Source organism: Cetorhinus maximus, chromosome 15 (assembly GCF_964194155.1).
Source record: "Cetorhinus maximus chromosome 15, sCetMax3.hap1.1, whole genome shotgun sequence".
Classification (NCBI taxonomy): domain Eukaryota; kingdom Metazoa; phylum Chordata; class Chondrichthyes; order Lamniformes; family Cetorhinidae; genus Cetorhinus; species Cetorhinus maximus.
The window spans coordinates 92,715,175-92,735,060 of record NC_135893.1 but is presented as its reverse complement, the minus strand read 5'-3'; the positions used below and the strand labels follow the sequence as shown (position 1 = coordinate 92,735,060).

The 19,886-nt window shown below is 43.5% G+C and overlaps 1 protein-coding gene across 2 annotated transcripts in view; it reads left to right on the top strand.

Moving 5' to 3' along the window:
* Positions 1-8,232: 8,232 nt before the first annotated feature.
* Positions 8,233-19,886, top strand: part of LOC144690977 (acyl-coenzyme A synthetase ACSM3, mitochondrial-like) — a 129,784-nt gene continuing 118,130 nt past the window's right edge. For both annotated transcript variants that reach the window (XM_078558919.1, XM_078558918.1), the window contains exons 1-4: positions 8,233-8,256; positions 10,125-10,424; positions 10,949-11,159; positions 15,480-15,687. In XM_078558919.1, the coding sequence (XP_078415045.1) occupies positions 10,167-10,424; positions 10,949-11,159; positions 15,480-15,687 (677 nt within the window). In that variant the 5' untranslated portion in view covers positions 8,233-8,256; positions 10,125-10,166. The remainder of the gene's footprint in view (positions 8,257-10,124; positions 10,425-10,948; positions 11,160-15,479; positions 15,688-19,886) is intronic.

Genomic DNA, 19,886 nt, shown 5'->3' with positions numbered 1-19,886 from the left:
CGGGCAGCGGTCCATTTCGCGGCCACTCCTGGGCCCACCAAAGGGAAAATCCTGCCCATGATAAAAAAATCTGTCCACATGTTTATTCTAAATTTAATAACAAAAACCTCATCCCGCCCTTGGATGAGGTTTCATGAAAAATGCAAAGTCCGCCTGGCCGATTTGCTCATCCGCCACCATAAGGTTGGATGGACCACGAAAAATCGGAGACAATTACAACTTTAATTGCACTAATTGGCCTCTTAATTGTCGGTGGGTGCACTTCCGACTTTTGTGCGCGCCCGCTGACTGAAATAGCACGCAATTGCGGGATGACCTCTGGAAGCTCGCCTGACGTCATCTCGTGCCATTTCATGTCCGATCGGGTCCGGCGCGTGCCCACATGCCAACCTAAAAATTCTGCCCTAGCACTTCGACTGGGGATTGGTGTGTGAGACAAGAGTGGGGTTGACAAGCACAAGATGGGCATTGGGGAAGGAAGGCTTCAGAATGGCAGTGAAGGGGAAGGGCATATACAAGGGAGCAAAGGGGAGGGAAGGCTGTGAGGTGGAAGGACAAACACAAGTGGGTCTTCCTAGGGTCGCTTTCTAACTTGTTGTCACAAGAGTGAACAGGAGTCTGCTTAGAATAAAAGGAGGAAGATCTCCTTGCAATGAAAGCCACTGAAAACCAATGGCTTCATTAGCACTGTTAAAGGACTACTCAGAACTCAGTGGCTTCACATCACAGTCACTGCATCTCAAGAGTAACACATAGGAATTTAGAATTTGGGAATGCGGGCAATAGTGAAGGAGGCACAGCTACATCATATACAGCATTCCATGAATGAAGGTCTGTCACGTGTTCACCAGATTTGACATTCCTAATGGGCCAAAGGGCAGCTTCTACCTAACTGGATTTCGGAGCTGGAGCTGCGGGTGGACTCATTGTGGAGCATCCACAATGCTGAGCAAGTCATGGATAGCACGTTTAGCGAGGTCGTCACACCACAGGTGAAGATTACACAGGCAGAAAGGGAATGCGTGACCATCAGGAACAGTAAAAGACTCAGGAAGGTAGTGCAGGAGTCCCCTGTGGTCATCCCCCTCTCTAACAGATATACCGTTTTGGATACTGTTGGGGGCGATGGCCTCTCAGGGGAAAGCAGCAACAGCCAAGTTCACGGCACCGTGGGTGGCTCTGCTGCTCAGAGGGGCGGGAGAAAAACAAGTGGCAGGGCTATAGTGATAGTGGATTCAGTAGTTAGGGGCACAGACAGACGCTTCTGTGGCTGCAAACGTGAATCAAGGATGGTATGTTGCCTCCCTGGTGCCGGGGTCCAGGATGTCGCGGAGCGGCTGCAAGACATTCTGGGGAGGGAAGATAAACAGCCAGTGGTCGTGGTACACATTGGTACCGATGACATAGGTAAACTAAGGGATGAAGACCTGCAAGCTCAGTACTGGAAGTTAGGAGATAAATTAAAATGCAGGACCTCAAATGTAGTAATCTCAGGATTACTCCCAGTTCCATGTGTCAGCAAGAGCAGGAATAAGAGGATAGACCAAATGAACACGTGGCTGGAGAGATGGTGTAGCCGGGAGGGATTCAGATTCTTGACACAATGGGACCAGCTCTGGGGAAGGTAGGACCTGTACAAACCAGATGGGCTGCACCCAGGCAGAGCTGGGACCAGTGTCCTTGCGGGGGCTTTTGCTAGTTCTGTTAGGGAGTATTTAAACTAGTGTGGCAGGGGGATGGGATCCCAGGAGTAGGATCAGATAGGTCAGATTCAGATCAGAAAAATGGAGGTAGAACATTAGCTAGGGATGTTGTGATAGACATGGAGTTACAGGAGAAGCAAAGTTTACAAAGTGTCCAGCAAGGGAAATTGACGGGGTTAAACTGTTTATACTTCAATGCAAGGAGTATTACAAACAAGGTAGATGAGTTAAGGGCACAGGTAGACACATGGCAGCAGGATGTCATTGTTATAACGGAGACCTCGCTAAAGGAGGGACAAAACTGTAGCTTAATATCCCTGGTTGTAGAGTCTTCAGACATGATAGAGTAGGAGGTAAAAAAGGAGGGGTGGGGGGGGGGTAGCACTAATGGTTAAAGAATCAATTCCAGTTGTGAGAAGGGATGATATACTAAATGGGTCAACAAACGAGGCTTTATGGATTGAGCTTAGAAATAAAAAAGGGGCAGTCACACTACTGGGACTATACTACAGACCCCCAAATAGTGAAAAGGAGATAGAAGAACAAATATGTAGGCAAATTTCTGCTTGTAAGAACAAGAGGTCAATAATAGTAGGAGACTTCAACTATCCTAATATCAACTGGGATTCAAACAATATAAGAGGCACTGAGGGAGAAAAATTCATGCAGTGTGTCCAGGAAAATTTTTTCAACCAATTAATGACAAACCCAACGAGAGGAGATGCAATTCTAGACCTAGTCTTGGGGAAAGAAGGAGGGCAAGTGGGTGAAGTGGCAGTTGGCGACCATATCGGGGACAGTGATCACAATTCAGTTAAATTTAGCATTACCATGGAAAAGGACAGAGATAAGGCAGGAGTAAAAGTCTTGAACTGGGGGAAGGTAAATATTGCAGAAGTGAGAAGGGACTTGGCTGAGGTGGACTGGACAACACTGCTGGAGGATAAAACAGTGGAAAACCAGTGGGAAGCACTAAAAAGCGAGATCCTAATTGTACAAAGTACACATGTCTCCTACAAAAATAAGAGTGGTACTGCCAAATCTAGACCCCCTGATTGTCTAGAGGAATACAGGGGAAGATCAAACAGAAAAAGAAAGCACATGATAGGCACAAAGAACTAAGCACTGCAGATAGCCTAGATGAATATAGGAAATACAAGGACGAAGTAAAAAAGGAAATAAGGAAATCAAAGAGAGGGCATGAAAAAAGATTAGCAAGTAAAGTTAAAGATAACCCAAAGATGTTTTACCAATACATTAATGCTAAAAGGTTAGTTAAGGAAAAAGTGGGACCTATCAGAGATGAAGATGGAAACTTGTGTGTGGATGCAGAGGCTGTGGGAAGGGTTTTGAATGAATATTTTGTCTCCGTGTTTACAAAGGAAAGGGAGGATGTAGATATAGTAGTCCAGGAGGAACACTGCGAGATATTGCACAGGATAGTCATAAAGAGAGAGGAAGTACTTGAAGGGTTGAAATCCTTGAAGGTTGCTAAATCGCCAGGGCCAGATGGATTGTTTCCGAGGCTGCTGAAGGAAGTCAGGGAGGAGATAGCAGATGCTCTGAGGATGATTTTCCAATCTTCACTAGATATAGGGGAGGTCCCGGAGGACTGGAGAAATGCAAACGTAGTTCCATTGTTTAAAAAGGGATCAAAGGAAATGCCAAACAATTATAGGCCAGTTAGTCTTACATCAGTGGTGAGCAAATTAGTAGAATCAATCCTGAGAGATAGGATTAACTGTCATGCGGAAAGGCATGGACTAGTCAGGGATGGTCAGCATGGATTTGATAAAGGAAGGAAGGTCTTGCCTCACAAATTTGATTGAATTCTTTGAGGAAGTGACAAGACGGGTTGATGAAGGTAGTGCAGTGGATGTTGTGTACATGGATTTTAGCAAGGCATTTGACAAGGTCCCACATGGCTGATTGGTCAGGAAAGTAAAAGCCAATGGGGTTCAGGGTAATGTGGCAAACTGGATAAACTGGCTTTGTAACAGGAAACAAAGGGTAATGGTCGATGGATGCCTTTACGAATGGAAAGTTGTCTCAAGTGGTGTTCCACAGGGCTCAGTGTTGGGACCCTTGCTGTTTGTGTTATATATTAACGATTTGGACGTGAACATGGGGGGCACGATTGGGAAATTTGCAGATGACACAAAGATTGGCTGAGTAGCGGATAGTGTAGAGGATAGCCATAATCTCCAAAACGATATAGATGGGTTGGTGGAGTGGGCGGTAAAGTGACAGATGGATTTTAACATAGAGAAGTGTGAGGTCATACATTTAGGGAGGTCAAACAGTTACAGGGATTACACAATAAATGGGAATATACTAAGAGGGGTAGATGAAGTGAGAGATCTTGGCGTACAAGTACACAGGTCCCTGAAGGCAGCAGTTCAAGTAGACAAGGTTGTAAAGAAGGCATATGGAATGCTCTCCTTCATTGGCAGAGGTATAGAATATAAAAGTAAGGATATAATGTTAGAATTGTATAAAACACTGGTGAGGCCACAACTGGAATATTGTATGCTGTTCTGGTCACCACATTACAGGAAGGACGTAATAGCTCTGGAGAGAGTGCAGAGAAGGCTTACAAGAATGTTACCAGGGTTAGAAAAGTGTAGCTACGAGGAGAGATTGGATAGGTTGGGGTTATTGCCCTTAGAACAAAGAAGGCTGTGAGGTGACTTGATTGAGGTGTACAAAATTATGAGGGGAATAGATAGAGTGGACAGGATAAAATTGTTTCCCTTGGTGGAGAATTCTAGAACCAGGGAACATAGATTCAAGATAAGTGGCAGAAGGTGTAGGGGGGAACATGAGGAAGAACTTTTTTATGCATTAGTGGGTAGTGGCTGCCCAAGTTGGTGGTAGAGGCAGAAACTCTAAACTCTTTTAAAAAGTTCCTGGATCTGCACCTTAAGTGCTGTAAGCTGCAGGGCTAAGGGCCAGGTGCAGGAAGGAGGGATTAGAAAGGGCACCTGGGTGTCCTCAGGCTGGCATGGACAAGATGGGCTGAATGGCCTCCTTCTGTGCTGTAACTTTTCTATGGTTCTATGGTATCCATTCATTGACCATGAGCAACTGATTGGTCATTACTATGCCACATCAGAGATTGGAGCACAGAGCTACTTTGGATCACTCATCTCAATTAAACCTTAGCAACCCACACAGGGCTCAAGATGTTATGTATTTGCGATGCATCTTGGTCACCTCAATGTGTGTGCTAGTGTCTCAGGGACAAGGTGGCATCAGCCACCATGCATGTAGGGCAGGAAAAAATATGGATCCTTACAATTTCCATACATTTCATCTTCTGTGCTTCACTCTCTTGCCCCTTAAATCATTAATGTCGTCAATGTTTCCTTTTAGAGAGAAGGCAAAAGCACATATTGATCCAGGGCTCAATGCTGCCTTTGTCAGGGTCTAATGCAATGGAGGACGCAAAGGAGGGAGAAGCGACACCACATGCAGCTCCAGCAGGAGGCTGCACCTGAGGGACATGATCAAGCGGAGCCACAGCATGAACACTAGGGTCAGGAGGAGAGACCCAGCCAACTGAGTCAAATTGCCAGACCTAGGGTTTATCATAGAAGAGCCTCCTATTTACAAATGAGTGACAGGCAATGCCATGCACATCTGCGCTTGTCCCAAACTCCGGTACATCACAAATGCCAAATTCTTCGTGAAGACCTGATGCCACGTGGAGATGGAGGGCATCCCCTGCCAGTGGCTTTGAAGGTGACCACAGCGCTCAATTCCTTGCCTCTGGGTCTTTCCAGGGATCAGCAGGGGACCTGTGCGGCATCTCTCAGTCCGCGACACATCAATGCATGAAGGAGGTCACAGATGCTCTTTAAAGGAAGACCCATCATTATGTCAAGTTTGCTGTGGACAAAGGTAGCCAGGCTGCGAGATTCACCAACTTCGCCACCATCTGAGACTCCCCAACAGTGCAGGGGGAAATAGACTGCACCAATGCGCTATAAGGGCTCCATGGCAGCATCCCCTAATGTTTATAAACCACAAGGGCTATCATTCCATCAATGTACAACTGGTGTGTGATAATCGGAAGCACATACTGCCCATTTGTGTAGGGTACCCTGGGAGTTGCCATGACTCCTACATCCTGAGTCACTCCTAGGTGTCTAAGATTTTCGAGGGGCTATTACGTTTGCAAGGATGGCTGCTTGGGGATAAGGGGTACCCACTGAAACACTGGCTGATGACACTGCTGCATTGCCCTCAGAGTCGTTCCAAAGAGAGCTACAACACTGCTCACAGCTCCACATGCTCCCTTATAGAGCAGACCACAGGGCTTCTGAAGCTGTGGTCCAGATGCTTGGACCGCTCAGGTGGCTCACTACAATACACTGCCAATAGCATTTCCTGCATCATCGCAGTGTGTTGCGCCCTTCACAATCTGGCAATGCAAAGAGGTGCACCCCTGCCAGAAGGTGAACTGGAGGAGGTGGGAGCTTATTGGAGGATGAAGATCCAGAAGCCCAGGAACCTCAGGAGGCTGTTTAGGGTCAGTATGAGCGTGATTACGCTATGGAGGAAGGAAGATGTGGGAGACATGCCCGTGAAACTTTAATTGCTGACAGGTTCCAGAAAGAGTAAAGCTAATTGAGGGCATATGGCCACATCTCTCCTAGCCCACAATGCCATTCCCTTTCATCTCACGGGATGTCCAACCACTTGCAGCGAGAACAAGTCCTGCATTCACACTTGTGCATCCTGGCCTCATGAATCACCAGGCCATGATCTCTGCTTTGGTCTACCGTGCCCTGTGAGTGCACTCAATCTGGGAACTGAGAATCCACTGAGGAACAAGAGAGATGCGAGAGAAGACTTGAAGCCTTCGCTGCCACCTAATGATGCAAACATTGCCGTGACTAAGATGTGGACATGCCTAGGGATCTTCTGCTCCCGTGCATGTATTGTCTTCTGCCACTACCACTGAGGAGACACAAGTGCTGCTAGAATATCAGTGCTGATGAGCTGCCCTCACTCAATGCTATTCCTTGAGGAAGAAGGGTTGGAAATGCTTACATCACACACTTCAAATAAAGGTTCAAACACATCTCCTTGACATGACACAAGGGCGCGGAGACTAGTTCAACTGAGGTTGACATCAAATTAATATTAGTATCACAGTGGGACACTATCACTGAGTGAGAGGATGGCTAAACCTCAACAAAAGAGGATTCCAACGTACAAATTCACAATGCAAAAGATTCACGTAACCATCAAATGTATTCACAAAAATGCAATTTCTTTACAGTTCTAGCACACCCATGACCCAAAGTGACATCAAGATTTCCTAACTTTGCTAACCATATTGCTACACTTAGGTATAGCCCCAACAAGCGCAGCAGAAGTGGAGGTAGCCTCTGACTGCTACATCCTGATGTCTGCAATGACCTTGGCGGACATCCTTTGGTGGCCCGAGGCCTGGAGTGCCCCAGCCTGATAAGGATCCCCTGCTCAGGGGCAGAAGTGCTTCAGCGGCCTGAGCAGCTGGAGTGAATGGGGTCACAGGCAGAAGGGACTGTGAGCGGCTGCACACCCTTGGAGTGTCCTGAGAGGAGGTCCCCTCACCTCCCTATGGGTACCCAAGGGCTCTGCCCTGACTCCTGCAGGAGATGGCGCACCTGGAGGGAGGCCAAGATGCCTCATCCTCATGTCACCTACATCTTGATGGTGCCCACCAGGATGTGGGGCCATGGAGTGCACAGCTGAGTCTTCATGGTGGTCACCAGCTTTCCCATTGTGACCTCAAGACACTTACATGTTGGAGCCATGACATCAGACAGAACGGGAACAGACTCCTCCATTGTTTGCTGTAGTCTGCTGGGCGACTGTTGAATCTCTGCCTGATGTTCTGCCACCTGTCGTTGCATCTCCAGCGTTGAGTTGGTGCTGCTTCCAGAGGCTCATCATCTGACTCAGACTGAGCAGATGGCTGGTCTACAGCAGCCCTCCGAGTGCCGGAGAGCTAGGATGTCTCTGCCTCCAACTGCTGCGGCATCGTGTCAGTAAGGTGTTCTCCAGAAAGTGAGCCCAAGCCTAATCTATAGCTGTGCCTCACTGCCATTTGTGTCTCTGAGCTGGTGAACAGAGCGTGTGAGTGCCATGATGGTTCGTCTGGAGCTTCCTCTTCGGACATGGTCTGGGGACACGGACTGGTGCTCAGCTGCCTTGTTGGGCTCAATCTGCTGGTGCCTAGAAAATAGAAAATAGAATTTCAATTGATGAGCATGAGTGTATAAGACTCCATGTGAGTTACTGTGGTTGTCAGGATTTGATGAAGTGATGGAGATGTGATCATGCCAGGTTGCTGGGAGAGGCCGATCTCCCCTTCCCCACAGCAACTATCCCAGTTCTCCCCCACCAGTTCGGCTGCAGCCCCCTCGAACTCAGTGAGGACAATGATGTCGGCCGTACCTCCCCCAGTCTGTGATCTTATGCGGCTGTTGTGTTCCAGCTTGGCCTGTATGGAGAAGAAAGAAAGGCATGTGATGAGAAGGGATGGAGCAGAAGTTGGGTAAGATACATGTCCTCTGTGTGTGGAGAGCCCTCCCCAGAAGGGCCAGAGGATGGAGTGTGAGCAACATGATAGATGGGATGCTGGTGATGTGAAAGTCTCCATGAGAGAATGAGTGTTGATATGTGTCCCCCGCTAATGGTTGTGTGAGATCCCTGAAGAGAGTAGCCATTTGATGCATGATGCCATGATGAGAGTTTGATATTGGAGGGAGTTGAAGAATGACTTAGCCTGGCAGAGCGATGAGATCATTTATCCGCTTCCTGCACTGGATGACATTTCAGGCACGGTTACCAGCCGCGCTGACTTGCTCTGAGACAGCCTCCCAGGCTGGAGACGTGAGGCTGCTGTGCTTCCTGGAGTCATCCCTGGGATACAGAATATGCTTGTGCATCTGCACGCCTCTGATCAAGGCCTGGAGGGCCTGGTGGGTGAAGCGGGATGCTGCCTCCTTCTTGAGGCTTTTGGCCAACTTCTTGTAGCTGGAAGACATCTCTGCATGTGTCCTGAAGACAGGTGTGCTGGAGAGAATGCGATTTATGCATTGGACTGCCATTTAAATATGACACCTGGACTTTTGACCCTGACAGCGGGCAGACGAATCAACTCCCCACCCACCAGGTGATTCGGCCCAATACTCACCTGTGCATAATTAATGAACTTCCAAGCAGGGAATTGAGCATGAGTTTCCACCATTCCAGACAGGGGGGTGAGCACTGCCAAAACCGCCCACCTCCGCACTTAGTCTCATAAATGGAAAATTCATTGGTTCAGACATCAGATAAATAAACACCTTCTGAAATCATTATGTGGAGAGGTCATATGACTAAAGTAACCATTTTGAAATCTAATACAAGCTGCTAAAGACAGAAGGGAGTCATCTGGAAAAGCCCTCCCAAGTTAAGACCCTATCTCTTACTGTTTAAAAATCCACCATAGAGAATTTTCCATCAAAGCAACCTCAAATTCAAAACTCATCAATCTTTTGGGAAATACATTTTAAGTTTTGAAAAGAAATTCTCTCCAGCAATTTCAGTTTTACATGGGCTTCAACTCTACTCCTGAAACTTCAAGAACTCTGGGGAAAAAATTGCCGCAGCCAAGGGCTCAAACTGTGAACTCTCCATTTCTTTACCTTTCAATATTGAACTTTAATTTGGCTAAGAAAGTAACCACCTACAGTATAACTTGTAAATTTTCCATCCTTGTGCATATGAATGTGGGTTGTGAAAGTTCGAGAAGCACGTGTTTACATTTTCAAATATTTTGCTATCTTTACCTGGGTGGGTTTTTAACTCAAAAACTAACTCCTTTTTGCTTTAAACCTCAAGAAAGCTTGTCAGATTTGTTTCTTTGCAATTCATACATAAATGGTTAAACAAAGACATTGAGTAAAATACCTTCATCCTTCTAAATCCTTCAACAAACCCTGTTACAGTCAAATTTGGGGGTGGTATCATGGGGGAGTCATTTGTACCCTCCTCGCCTGGTCGTAACAGAATTTCATATATTTTACTGTTATTTTCTGAACTGGCCATGTTTATGTCCAACTAATCAGAGACTGCTCAAACAAATGGTTAGTTTATGTGTCTGTATTCTTACTGAAATGCTGAAAATAGGCTCTGGGAGTTCTTTCCCCATTGTTGCTAGACCAGCTCCTGCACTTCATTACTTGGCTGAGATGAACAAATTTGAACCAAGCTACAAAAGCTAATCCTGATTGAACTTTGACTATCAGTCAACAAGTGGGCCATATAGTGTTGCAAATCATCGAACCATATTGATTTCATGGTTAATTATTTACTTCTGTTCTATGAGCTCAGTTCTTATACAAAACATTTATCATTGATGAATCTTTGTCTTTCTAGTTTTATTGTGTGCACTGGCTGTCCTATTCCACGTGATGTAAAATGAATGTCCTAATGATTCCATTCAGTACACTGAAGCTACGAATAGTGAGTGTCAATTCATCGTTCCTGGCTAATTGCAGAATAAGAACTTTCGGGATATTGAAGACACAATTCAGATCGTTCTCCTTAAATAATAAGACTAGTAACCCTCAGAATTTCACAGACTATGAATCTATCAAACAGCAGTACAAGCCACAACTGCCAGAATACTTCAATTTTGCAAGTGATGTCCTCGATAAGTGGAGTGAAATGGAAAAGGTATTTTATAATCCTCCTCTAAACAGTTTATTTTTAGATGTAAAAACCGGTTTCTGTGAAACTTGAATGGTGTATGGATTCGGCAAAATGTTTCAATTAGTTGAATGGTCAGTGCAGTTTATGTGCTCTAGAGAGAATAAGCGAGTTTTAACATTTAAAACACTAAGACTCTTACCAATTATAACCACTCTAAAATAGTATATGCCTTAATGTGTGATGTTGAGAACTAGCTGAGGAAACAGAAGAACTACACAAGTATTCATTGAAATTCAAGTGAAAACTTGCATATATTTTAGAAATAGGGCATTTCCTGGATACCATTTCATTGCCCAGAATTTGTGGTATGAAAAGCTGGATTATGGCAGTGCCAATAATTATAAGTAGGTTAAGTTTTTTTAAAGGATGAACATGCTGAATATGTTTTCCCTAAGTTTTATTCATTGAAATGCAGTGTTTTCTATGGAAAAGCATAGAGGTTTGGTGTTTTTACTTGTCTGATGATATTTTTATTGGTATTTCTACAGGCTGGAAGCAGAGGTTCAAACCCTGCGTTTTGGTGGTTGAGTGAACATGGGCAAGAGGTGAAATGGACCTTCCAGGACCTTGAAGTCTACTCCAAGAGGGTGGCCAACATCCTGTCAGGATCCTGTGATCTACAATTGACTGATCGAGTTATTGTTATCCTGCCACGGGTTCCGGAATGGTGGCTTGTGAACATAGCATGCATGAGAACAGGTAAAGATGTGGTCGTCAACATCACTGTTCAGATGGATGTTTAACAAAATACGTTTTTCTCTCTTCTTCCACAAGATGTTATCTCAAAGCAGCCCATTTAAAACTCAAATCCTTGCTAGGAGTTCTTGATTAACTTCTACAAATTTCTCTGAGTTGGCAGATTTGGAACTGTTTTTGCTTAATCTATGCAATTATTGGCAAAATGGGTACTGAGCCCAGTCTGTTGTAACTGAATTAATGCCTGTAGAAATAGTCATTGATATGGGGATGCTTCAGTGATTGTGTACTTTCCAATACATTCGTAATTCATCAGCCTCCCACTTATCAGACTTAATTACTCATGCAAGCTATGCATTGATAGTGACATCAAAGCTGTTGTTTCAACAAAAATGTGTTAAAAATGAAATAGAAATTGTAATAATTTAAAAAGCATGTTAACCAGGCCCTGGTGATAGATTTTTCTGTTTTATTGATTCCATGGGAACTTCCAGTTCTGGGCAGCTGATTTGTTTTCCAATCCACAATAAAGATATACTTCGGTGACTGAGGAATATAAAAATTACAGGTATGAGGCCGAGTACCAGCAAACTGAAGGTCTTGTGGCACAGTGGGTAGTGTCCCCACCTCTGAACTGGAAGCTCAGGGCTTGAGCCCCTTTCCAGGACTTGATGGCCCCAGAAGTCTGTTCATAACGCAGGAGAATCACCTGGTCAGCCATGCTTGATGTAGAGTGGTGCCCTTCATGCAGTACAGACTTTGCTTTTTAGGCTAGTGACCTGTTTGTGGAAATGCAAGCCATGCAGACAGACATAAGTGTACCACAGAACCTGTTTTGAATACTGCAAGATATAAACAGAAAATTCTGGAAATACTCAGCAGGCTAAGCAACACCTGTGGAGAGGAAAGCAGACTTAATGGCAGAATTTTTCATCCCACGAGCGGGCACACACCCAACCTGATCGAGAGTAAAATAATGCACGATGACATCAGGCAAGCATCCCGATATCATTGCGCACTTGCACGATATTTCAGTCGGTGGGTGTGTGCAACAGTTAGCATCGCACCCACTGACAATTAAGAGGTTTAGGAAATAGAGATAGTTTAAGTAAGTTATATTGGTATATGTGGGTATTCGGAATGAGTTTTAGCTTTAAAGTTTAAGTTTGATTTGCATTTCTGTATCTGTGTGCCAAGAAAGGCCAAATGGAGTTTTAGTTTCACTTTAAAAGTGTGCTTGCATTTCTAATGAGGAGTTTTATGACCCCTATGGAGAACACAACAGTAGAAAACTGGTCCCTCCCACAGAGGCACACACAGAAGAAGAGAAACAGCAGTTTGTTTTAGAAGCTGGTGGAGTTTGGTTGGTTTGAAGACAGCTGTGAAGAAGAAGCAGCCTAGAAGGGACAGATAGCAGTCCCAAGCTAAGAAAAACCCCAAAAATCCAGGAGAGTGGAAGTGGGGAAAGTCCAAAGAAGACCTTCTAGTCAAAGGAAGGACAGGAACCTAGGAAAAGGTCCTGCTAATGAAGTTAAGAGTGAGGGGCAGAAAGAAAGGCTCCAAGCTTCAGATTTAAAGAGACAAAAGCTGCAGAAAGCAGATTTAAAGTGAGAACAGCTTGCAAGAGGCAAGAAGGCCCAAAGAGACAATCAAAGGTCTGTAACTATTTGCTATGGGCACGCGAAGCAGTGGTATACTGTTAACGCCAAGTTGGTGAAAGAGAGTGCATGGAAGACAGCTTGAATGCATGTGATGACCCAGGGAAGAAGAACATCAGAAGGAGAGTTCAAAACCCTGGAGGTGAACCCTTGTGGAAGGCATCTTAGAGAAAGCATCGGTTTGGGAAAAGATTCCAAGGTGAGGTCTTGGAGGGTGAAGATTGGAAATCCCCGTGTGTAGGACGGAATTCAGTGAGACTGGTTGGCTCATGGTGAGACAAGCGTCTGGGGGGAGTTGAGGAGAGATCCATAGCATCTGTTTGAGGTGGCATCTGTCACTTGGTTTCAGAGTGTGGTTTGTCTGACCATAGGGTGCCAAAGGTTTACATGGGCTGTGTACTTACTGTGGACATTAAAGTATAAGATAGTTTTTGTAGCTTGTGTTGTCCTCACAAATATGTATACACCTGTAAAGGTATAGTTGTGGGTGGAGGAGTATCATAATATAATTCATCTTTTTTCATTGAATAAATATTTTATTCTTTTGTTATAATTTCATCAACTGACTCCTGTGCCTCTGTTCAGTAGCTATTCTCCACGTATCTGAACAAACAAATAAAAGTTAGGATCTATCACGCCGGGTTCCACTCTGGGATCAGGCTTGTCCAGGGGTAACCTTAGCTGGGAGCATAACAAGAGGCCAATTAAGGCCATTAAGCAAGTAATTGAAAGCCATTTCTCACTGCCCATCCAACCTTATGGTTGTCGGGTGGGCTAATAGGCCAGACGGCCTTTGCATTTTTTACAAAACCTCATCCATGGGCGGGATGAGGTTTCCAACAGTAAATAAGAAAAACAATGAAAAATTTTTAACTTCATTTTTAACATGCCCCTCTTCATGTGACTGAGTCACATGTGGGGACATGTTTATATCATTTGTAAAATCCTTATTTTTCATTTTAAAACTCTTAGCTCCCTGAGGCAGCTCTGTGCCTTCAGGGAGCTTTCAGTGCGCGCTCCCTCGCACATGCGCAGACTTCAATGCTTGCGCTCCTCCCGCCCCCACCCCAGCAGCACTGAGACTCTCAGTGGCCATTAATTGGCCAGCCAGTGTGAAATCGTGGTTGGGGCCCAATCGCAGGCAGCGGTCTATTTCGCAGCCATTCCCGGCCCGCCTGCCACGCCCACCCGACGAAGGGAAAATCCTGCTCAATGTTTCAGATCTGTGACCGTCATTAGAATTGGAAAACATTACAGATGTAACAGGTTTTAAGCAAGTACAGGTGCAGGGAAAGGAGGGAGGAGAAAAAAGAACAAAAGTGAAGGTCTACAGTAGGGTGGAAAGCAGGCAATATTTACCGAACAGTAGAGCCATAAAGAGCATCTGCTGTCTGAAAAATGGAGCAGTGGTTATGATCTGAAATTCTTGAAATCGATGTTGAGTTTGAAAGGCCCTAATGTGTCTAACTGAAAGATAAAATGCTGTTTCTTGAGCTTTCATTGAGTTTCATTGGAATATTGTATAGGCCAAGACGGAGTGGTCAGAATGGGAGTGAAACAGAGAATTAAAATGGCAAGGGATCAGTAGCTTAGGGCCACGCTTGTGAACTAAATTTAGATGTTTAGCAAGGAAGTCACTTAATCTGCATTTTGTCTTCCCAGTGCCAAAAAGGGAACGGTCCCCTCTGAATGTCGAAAGGGGTTGCATCGACTGGAGTTAGTGAAGTTACTGTCACCTCCAGCACAATGCCACCATCAAACACATCTTCCCCTCCTCTGCCCATTCCTTTTGCAATACCTTGGCCTACTTCCTTCCTATGGCACCCTCCCCATCCAAGTACAGGAGGTGCAACACTTGCCCTTTTACCTCCACACTTCCCAATATCCCAGGCCCCAAACACTCTTTCCATGTGATTTACTTATACTTCTTTCAATTTAGTATCTTTTATTAGCTTCTCAAAATGCAGTCTTGTCTACATTGGGCAACCAGATGTAGACTGTGTTTCTGAACACCTCTACTCAATTTACAAGTGCAACCCTAAGTTCCTGGTCACTTGCTATTTTAATTCTCCATACCATTCCCACTTTGATCTCTCTGTCCTTGGCCTTCTGCACAGTTCCAACAAAATTCAACAGAAGCTTAAGAAACGCCACCTCATTTTTCGATCAGGCCCTTAAGCCTCCTGGACACAACATGGAGCTCAGCAATTTCAAATGATAATCTCTGCTCTCAATCTTTTCAGATCACAGCTGCTGGTAATGATTCATTAAATCACTCCTGCTTCCACCCGATCACAGGCCTTCCCATTTGTTCTTTGCTACCCTCCCTTCTTCCCTGCACCCGTACCTGATCAAAACTTGTTATATCTGTAATGTTTTCCAGTTCTGACGGAAAGTTAGAGATCTGAACCCTTAATTCTTTCACTCTGCACAGATGGTGCTTGGTCTGCTGAGTATTTCCAGCATTTTCAGCTTATTTTACAGATTTCCAGCTTATTTTACAGATTTCCAGCGTGCTCACTATTTTGCTTCATGAATAATACAAATCAAGTTTGTTTCTTTAAAACATTTTAAAACTGAATTGATAAATTAGTTCCAATTAGCTTCAATAGTTAAGTCTCTACAAATATTTAGGCATTGATCTTTTTGTTCATGCTCTGATTAGGTACTGTACTGATTCCTGGCACAAGCCTGCTAACAGCCACAGACATATGTCACAGACTGCAGGCCTCCAAAGCAAAATGCATCATTACAAATGACAGCCTGGCAGATGCTGTAGAATCAGTGGCATCCAAGTGCCCTTCTCTCAAAGCAAAGGTGACTATATCACATAAACACAGAGAGGGATGGATGAGCTTCCAAGATCTTTTCCGGTTAGTAATAACTGTATATACATGGAGTTATTTTGAAACAGATTGTGCTTCGTGACATCAAATAAAATAGACTCCAAGTAAATGTATAGATTTTAAAGACATTTTCAGTAAATTTGGTCAATCAATTTAACACATATAAATGCAAACACTCCATTGCTATTAATAATTAGTCAGCTAACTTTAATGAACTAGTATAGTGATAAGATGAGAAATTCGTAGCACATCAAGGAGCTTTGAGCACCTTAACTATTTGGTCAATTAATTAAAACTACATGCCATATTATTTTTGGTTGAATATTTGTAGCTAATTTTTTGATACCAGTGCAGTAATTTTGCTGTACCGGTAATTATTAACTCAGATAGCCAGGCGCTGAAGGATAGAACACTAGATTTTCAATCCCTCTTTGAAAAGGGCTGTATAAACGCAAGTTGTATTGGAACCAGAAGGGATTCAAGAAAACTGCTTGTTTAATTCAATAGCATTTCATTTCTGTTGTTGTACACTTTCAGCCTATACTAATTCAGCATTATCAAAATTGTGTTAATATACACAGTGTTGGCAGTCTTGGCCATTGTTGATACCTCACCTCAGACACGACCCCTTTTTCCTACTGACGTGGATAGCTTCACACTTATCCACATTATACTGCATGTGCCATGCATTTTCCCACTCACTCAATTTATCCAAATCGCCTTGAAGCCTCCTTACATCTTAATCACCACTCACACCTAGTTTTGTGTCGTCAGCAAACTTGAAAATATTATATTTGGTTCCATCTTCCAAACCATTGATATGTATTGTGAATAGCTGGGCCCCAAGCACTGATCACTGCGGTACCCCACTAGTCACTGCCTGCCATTCCAAAAAAGACCCATTTATTCCTACTCTCAGTTTCCTGTCTGCTAACTAATTCTCAATCCATGCCAATATATTACTCCCAATCCCATGTGCTTTAATTTTGCACACTAACCTCTTATGTGGGACTTTATCAAAAGCTTTCTGAAAATCCAAATACACCACATCCATTGTTTCTCCCTTATCTATTCTGCTAACTACATCCTCAAAAAACTCCAGCAGGTTTGTCAAACATGATTTCCCTTTCATAAATCCATGTTGATTTTATCTAATCCCATTGATATTTTCTAAGTGTCCTGTTGTCACATCCTTTATAATGGACTCTAGCATTTTTCCTACCACTGATATAAGGCTAACCGGTCTGTAATTGCCTGTTTTTTCCCTCCCTCCTTTTTTAAATAGTTCTGCTGAAGGGTCATGAGGACTCGAAACATCGACTCTTTTCTTCTCCACCGATGCTGCCAGACCTGCTGAGTTTTTCCAGGTAATTCTGTTTTTGTTTTGGATTTCCAGCATCCGCAGTAGTTTTTTGTTTTTATCAAATTTAGGATAGTCTGTTCCCTAGTTGGCTCCTCGATGTACTGGTCTAAAAAAACCATCTTGTATGCACTCCAGGAATTCATACGCCACAGCATTATTGCTAATTTGGTTTGCCCAGTCTATATATAGATTAAAGTCACCCATGATTACTGTGGCACCTTTGTTACATGTATCTCTAATTTCCTGTTTAATACCATCCTCTACCTTGTTTGGAGGCCTATAGACAACTCCCACTAATGTTTCCTCCCCTTGTTGCTTCTTAGCTCCACCCACTGATTCTACCTCTAGATTTTCTGAGTCAATATTATCTCTCTCCCTATTGCACTGATTTCATCCTTAACTAACAATTCCACCTCCTTTTCCTTTTTGCCTCTCCTTCCTAAGTATCTAGTACACTTGCATATTCAGTTCCCAGCCTTGGTCACCCTGTAGCCCTGTCTCCGTAATCACAATCATATCACCTGTTTACATCTATTTGCGCTGTTAATTTATCTACCTTATCGCGAATGCTCCATGCATTCAAATACAATGCTTTTAGACTTGTCTTTTCACACATTTTTGCATCAACAAAGTCAATCTCTGCATCTCTGCTGTTATCTCGTTTAGAACCTTAGGGTGTAGGCCATCAAGTCCTGGGAATTTGTAGGATTTTAGTCCCTTAAGTTTCTCCAATACTTTATCTCTGCTAATATTAATTTCCCTAATTTACTCACTGTTTTTAGCCCCTAGGTAATTGTCTATTTCTGGTAGGGAACTTGTGTCTTCTACTGTGAAGCCAGACACAAAATATTTGTTCATTGCATCTGCCATTTCCTTGTTCCACATGATAATTTATCCTGTCTCTGCTTCTAATGGACCAATGTTTACTTTAGCTACACTTTTCCCTTTGATATATTCATACAAGCTCTTAGAATCTGTTTTTATATTTCTGGCTAGTTTACTCTCATATTCTCTTTTTCCCTTTTTCATGAACTTTTTGGTAGCCCTTTGCTGGTTTCTAAAACACTCCAAATCCTCAGACCTGTTGCTGTTTTTTGCAACATTGTAAGCCTCTTCTTTTAATCTAATACTATCCTAACTTCCTGAGTGAGCCACGAATGGGTCCTTCTTGCTGAGTTTTTGCTCTTAAATGAAATGTATTTTTGTTGAACATTTTGAGATGTTTATTTAAATATTTCCCACTGTTCATTTACCTCCATACTTTTTAGTCTATTTACCCAATTAGCCTTAGCCAGTTATCCCCTCATACCTATGTAATTGCTTTGTTTAAGTTTAAGATTTTTGATTGTGATTGGAACATATCACTTTCAAACTTAACATGGAATTGAATGGTATTATGGTCACTATTTCCCAGTGAATCCTTTATTGTGACATTACTAATTAACTCTGCTTCATAACACAATAACACAATACTAGGTCTAAGATAGCTTTATTTCTAGTCGGTTCGACTATGTACTGCTCCAAGAAACTCAAAAACATTCTACAAATTCATCTTCTAGGCCCAATTCTTGCCAGTTGGGAGCTAACTTGCATTAATTTCCACTTGAATGATAGCCTAGCTTGAGAGTTCCCCTTTGTGACCTGTACTGGATATTCGCACCTTTCATGGGTATTTAAGTCTCTCTCAAGGTTAATTCAGTAAACACTTGTAAAGATATGGGGAGATATGAATCAATAATTTGTGTTATTTCACAGTAAGGTGAATAAACTGTCACGGACAGAATTTAAGTGTTTTACTATTGTCCATAAAAAATGTTTGTGTGTGAGGCATGGGTGTTGTTCTACCCTCAGAGTGGTTGTCCCAATTTTAATAATTTCAGCAGCAAGCATTTTTGTGTGTTTTAAAATAAGGTAGGTTATTTATTATCACACAATTGCCCCAGAGTTTTAAAAAAATGTGACGTCTCATTCACTGGACTCACACACACTATCACTCACACAACAATTAGATATGGATGAAGAAAAAAACAATACAGTCATAAGATATAATTGTTTAAGTTTTTCTTTCATGGCAAGCCTGTAGCTTCTTAGATAAGGTGATGCTTTGGCTGGAACGTAGGTCTTTACGCAGAGGTTTGTTAGTTAACTCCGAGGCTTCCTGTAGTTGCGTTGCCATGAGGTTGTTTTTCAGGTGAACTTGAAGTTGGAACAGATTGGAGAGAGTCCTTCTCCCACTTTCAAGGTATGGCTGTTTATTACCTTGACTGCTTAGTTGACTACAGCTGGTTTGATGGCTTTCTGCTGGTCTCTCTGTCCCTGCAGAGCTGATTCTTGTTCTAAGAGGAGGCCACAAATATGGCTGTATCACCTATGTGATCGCTTACAAATCCCAAATCCATTTCAAAATAAGGTGGTGTGTTAGGCCGATAAACCTCCTGTGTTGTAGTTTTTCACACTTCGAGAGTTTGAAACAGCTAAAGGAAACAGGGGATTTTTAGCAGCCTCCAAATATGGGAAATGTCAGAAGTGCAGGAGCTCATTCGAATTTTTTTCCCTGTTTTCCACCCAGCAACTGGCTAGATTCAATGCTGGCTAGCTGTTAGGTGAGCAGGCCTACAGGAGAACGGAGTGGAGGGAGGGAGATATTGCAAGGAAGAAGGTAGGGTGATCACAGGTTATGGGGAAGGAAATCCTGAGTCAACATCGCAACGGCAGTTGAATTCCGGGAGGATCAGATCACCGTGATGTTCAGCATTAGATAGCGAAGGGGGCATCTGAAGATCGCAGGGAGAGAGGCGGTTCATGGCAAGGTAGCTTGGGGGGAAGCATTCCTGCTCCTCCTAGCTCACAAGCAATGCTGGAA